Raw genomic sequence first — 5,000 nt, 5'->3', positions numbered from 1 at the left:
TTACACATGACGTTTCTTAGCATCAGAACTAGACAAACAATGGGTTGTGGTGGCCTGGTGGTAGCGTCCTTCCCTGGTGATCGCCAGACTGGGGTTCGAATCCCGCTCAAATTCTTTAGTTCCTTTTGTCACTGCAACCTCACCGTCATTGTGAGTCAAGGATGGGAGTGTTTTGGGGAGCCTATAGGATTGTCTGCTGAGTCATCATCTGCCATAGCCTGGCCCTCCTTGGTCTTAGCTTGGTTAGAGAGGGGGCTTGGGCGCTGATGGTATGTAATATGGTTAGTCTCTATGGCATTGTCCTGCTTGATAGGGAAATGTCACTGTCCCTTCTCTCTGCCATTAATGAGCCACCTTTAAACTTTTAATGATCAGCCACTGAACCAGTGAGAGCATATAATTATGCCTATTAGTTCAACATATGCTACAATGGACAACAAAAGTATCCATACACTGACCCGCAGTAGATCGAAGCGAATATTATAAGATTTATTTATTTCTGGTATGACATTGAAACAATATCCTATAGATTTTGCAGATTTGAGAAGAAAGGTCTCAGAAGAATATTGGGAGTTAAATGGCAGGACAGGATTAGAAATGAATCTATAAGAGACATTACTCGAGTGCCATATGTGTATGAGATCATGGTGAGGGGTAGATGGAGATGGTTTGGGCATGCTCTTAGCACTCTTAGAGATTAGTTCACCAAACGTTTAGCTGGGCTCCACAAGGCACTGGAAGAGTTGGAAGACAAAGGCCTACATGGTTGAGGGCTATGAACCGTGAAGTAGGAAATGATGAATGGAGTATTTAATTAAAACCTCAATATAGAGACGATTGTCGAAATCTTACAGAGTCCCTTCGTGTCAATAGGCATAGGAGATGATGATGATGATCTTAGAAACATTGACGGTTCAATAAATTAGGTCGCCAGGAAAGAGACACAGATACAGTTATCTTTGTCCATTTGGAAACAAGTACATGATTATATTTCTGAATAAGTCATATGAAGTTTCTAGAAGTACATTTACCATTAGTAATGATACCAGTGGATGCACTATATAAAAAAATTTCCACCAAATATGTTAACACTTAGAATGAAATTTTCCATTATCCGTTTGAAGGATTGTGAGCTCATATGTTGAGCAAAGCGTTTAGTTTGGAATGGAGAATTTATACCCTAAAGGTTTTGTAAGCAATAACTTGATTCATATATAATGCATGAAGGGAAAGTCTTATTATAACCATATTACTTCTTTACATAGTAATGAGGAAAAATGTAATATCCATTAGGTTTCCATATCATTGTTGTATCCGCTTATGAAGAACCGATTTCTCACACATTATTGCCATAAAGACCGCAATAACTTTAAATCACTTAAAAAAACATTTTCCTTTGTTTTTATTATAATCTTTATTATTCTACAGGTGCTATATCTTCCTAAGGTTTGAATACTATTGGTTATGGGAATCAAACCCCAGACTTTATTTCCTTGTGTTAACCTGAATGTTGGCAACTGCTTCCTTGGTAAGTCCCACGGAGCTGGGCTATTGGCACGCCAACTTTACGGAGGGCCACTTGGCATTGCGCGATCTGGGAAAGGAAAAAAAATTACATATTAAACAGGAAAAAATTGGTATAGACAACATTTTTCCAAGGTATTTACCGTCTAATTTAAGTTAGGTAATTGTAGTTTTTATTTATGATTTAACTAATGCTCAGCAAAAAAAAAAAAAAAAAAACTGTTACTACATGCCTAAGATAGAAACAGTATATATTTTAATGGTCCTGTTCATTCATTTAGTCTTTTTTTACTATTATTCAAATCGAATATTCAATATCTTATGCATAGAAAATGCTCACCTTTCCAAAACGTTTAACTTCCTTAAAGAAAAGTGCCATCTCTTTTTTTCCTGTCATTAGCCAGAAAATAGACAGGCTAAAACGAAGATTAACTCTGGCTTATTGTTCTTATTATAAAGAGAGGAACTGCAGTTGGTCTTGTGAGTAAAAACTGTATAAATGTACTACACTCACTTGCATACAAAGTACAAAGGTGCATTGACATTTACAACAGTTTGGCAACTGACAACAAGTGACATGACGTTTCCTCTTCGCTTCGGAGACGAAAAAGTGAGGGTTCTCTCATTTGAAAACAAACAATATACTTGAAGTTAAACTAGGCTCTAGTTCTACTTATCTGAACGTTTCAGAACCAACCATAGTGTATTGGAAGTTGGGTCACCGAATTTTTATTTTTATCCAGCAAAATATTTGCCCACTAGACTAGCGCACGTAGTGAAGTATGGAAGCTACTGCTTGCCAGAACAGAGGAGCAATGAAACAATGTTTGAATGCCTTCGAGCCGCATCGGAGCAAAGACCAGTAAGGGAATATTTCGTGTCAGTTCGTTGACCAACATACTTGTTGATGCACTTAACAATGTGGGCGACGATGGATATGGATTGGAAGAATTCTCCTTTTCTAATGATCTACACACGCACCGGGTTTTCCCATCTTTTGTATCTATATTGATGTTAAAATCTGGTTTATTCGGAAACATTCTGATAAAGACATAATTTTGTGGAAACAGTGCTGTAGTGAAAACAATAAATGAAAAATGAAAAGAATAGTTATAGTTTCTTCAACTAGAGGCTAACACTTGAAAACTTGAAGAAACAGAAAATACGAAAATTCCTGTTGGAAACACACTGACGCCACCAAGGCAATCACATTCAATGAAAGTTGCATCAGAAAGCTTGTGTCCCAAAAGAAGAGAAAATTTCACCAGCTTCAAAAGATTAAGATATTCTAAAATGCATATGATTAAGCAGGTTATGCAAATGTATCTGTTAACAAATTAATATGCATGGAATATGAAAATAACTAACCGTTTCCTTAGGTAGGCTGGTAGTGCGGGAGAGGATCCATGCGAACTGCGCCTTGTGAGACTCTCTGAAGTTGTAGCAGGTGAACACACACGCATATGAGGTATAGTCAGTGCTCACCACGACCATTTCTGCGTCAAACTTGTCTGTAAAAAGGGAAAGGCGGTTTTTTTTACTTGTATTAATTCCTATTACATGGATAACTATTTAAAGAAGTATATATGCCATTAATAAGAGGGATTTGCTATGGCCGTTCTCTGTAGCTACACAAGTAAGCTACAGCCTTACTCATGAAGGGCAGAGGCAAGGAGCAGTGACAATGGCCTAGCTGGACACTGTTCTAGAGACTGACCATATATATATACATATTGTCAGCCCCAAGCCCCCTCTCCACCCAAGCTAGGCCAGGGAGGGCCAGGCAATGGCTGCAGATGACTCAGTAGGTAGACCTATAGGCTACCCCAAACACCCCATCCTTAACTCACAAGGATGGTGAGGTTGCAGACACTAAAGAAACTAACAAGTTGAGAGGGACTTGAACTCTTGTCTGGCGATCACCAGGCAGGGACATTTCCAATAGGCCACCACAGCATTTCATTATTGGTCTTAATGAAGTGTATATATATATATATATATATATATATAGACATATATATATATATATATATATATATATATATATGATATATATATATATATATATATATATATATATGTGTGTGTGTGTGTGTGTGTGCGTGTGTATATATATACAGAAAAGTATCACAAATCCAAATAAGTGATCTTAACTTTGCTAAGGTACCCAAGAGATAGAAACAAAATATTCTGATTCTCATAGTCGATGGTAATATATTTTTTCACCGGTTACAATAATTACATTATGGACGGACGTTTCTTAATTTTACTACATGAACGAAACTATTCAGAAAAATCCTTTTCTTATACTTTACTCAATATAACACCAAATAGGGCATGAAACCCCATGGACGTAACTATCAAATATAATGTCACTATTCAACATTTCATAGATATAAAGTTTCATGGCGGCCTATTAGAAACGTCCATGCCTGGTGATTGCCAAACTAGGGTTCGAATCATGCTCAAACTCTTTTAGTTTCTTGCAATGTCTATAAGCTCTCCATCCTTTTGAGGTTAGAAGGGGGCGTTTGGGGGAGCCTAGAAGTACACCTACTGAGTCAGCTGCAGCCCTGCTCCTAGCTTGGATGGAGAGGGGGCTTATGCGCTGATCATATGTATATATGGTAAGTCTCAAGGGCATTGTCCTTCTTGCCGGGGCAATGTCACTATCCCTTGCCCTTGCTTTCCTTGAGCGGCCTTTAAACATGCATTCAGATTTTTCTCTTAAATGTTATCCATTTTGAAAATATAACTGGTTATATCCGGATCACTGCAGAAGCGTTACCTCTAATGGTTGTGGTGAACTGGGCCAGTCCTGGTGTTTTCTGAGTAAGGGAGCCTGTCTGGCTGACTGGACTGAAGTCACCCAACACGCCGTTGGAAATCACGGTGAAGCCTGATCCTAAGGGGAGAAAAAATTGTTGGATTAAGACTGTACAGTTATACTGTGTATATACTATATATTTCCACTAAGCTGTAGGAAGAATCAGGAAAACATTTTGACCAAGCTCTTTCGTATTGTCATGACTTTTCTGGGTAGGCATTATGCGGTCATGATTTCGTTTTTGTGATCCTATCTCCAGCTTAGTGGCAACAATATACAATGTATGCTTCAGCGATAAATCGTTAATATATATACATTATATAGATATATATGTGTGTGTGTTTGTGTGTGTATATATATATATACATACATATATATATATATATATATATATATATATATATATATATATATATATATATGTTATACGTGTGTGTGTGTTTTTGGGCATAGTAATTCTCTTGGTGATTTTTTATTAAATCCAAATGCACTTATAGTATCCATTAATTTAAAACAACACTTCAGGTTTTTTGTTTCTTTTCTTGGATGAAACAGCTATAAAAAAAGTTGAATAGAAAATTGTTAACTTTTGTAATCTAATATATATATATATATATATATATATATATATATATGTATATATATGTAT

General features: G+C 36.7%; 2 protein-coding genes across 2 annotated transcripts in view; one reads left to right on the top strand and one right to left on the bottom strand.

Annotated features, from left to right (window-relative positions):
* DCAF12 (DDB1 and CUL4 associated factor 12-like protein) overlaps positions 1–5,000 on the top strand; it is a 198,135-nt gene that overhangs the window by 696 nt on the left and 192,439 nt on the right. The gene's annotated exons all lie outside the window — the stretch shown is intronic.
* Positions 1,396–5,000, bottom strand: part of LOC137632057 (crustacyanin-A1 subunit-like) — a 32,705-nt gene continuing 29,100 nt past the window's right edge. The window contains exons 4-6 of the mRNA XM_068364033.1: positions 4,313–4,429; positions 2,893–3,035; positions 1,396–1,594 (exon numbers count right to left, since the gene is read on the bottom strand). Coding sequence (XP_068220134.1) covers positions 1,499–1,594; positions 2,893–3,035; positions 4,313–4,429 — 356 coding nt within the window. The 3' untranslated portion in view covers positions 1,396–1,498. The remainder of the gene's footprint in view (positions 1,595–2,892; positions 3,036–4,312; positions 4,430–5,000) is intronic.

Source organism: Palaemon carinicauda, chromosome 40, assembly GCF_036898095.1.
Source record: "Palaemon carinicauda isolate YSFRI2023 chromosome 40, ASM3689809v2, whole genome shotgun sequence".
In the NCBI taxonomy this organism is placed as follows: Eukaryota; Metazoa; Arthropoda; class Malacostraca; order Decapoda; family Palaemonidae; genus Palaemon; species Palaemon carinicauda.
Note: the sequence above shows the minus strand (reverse complement) of the source record. Positions and strands in the feature narration are given on the sequence as shown.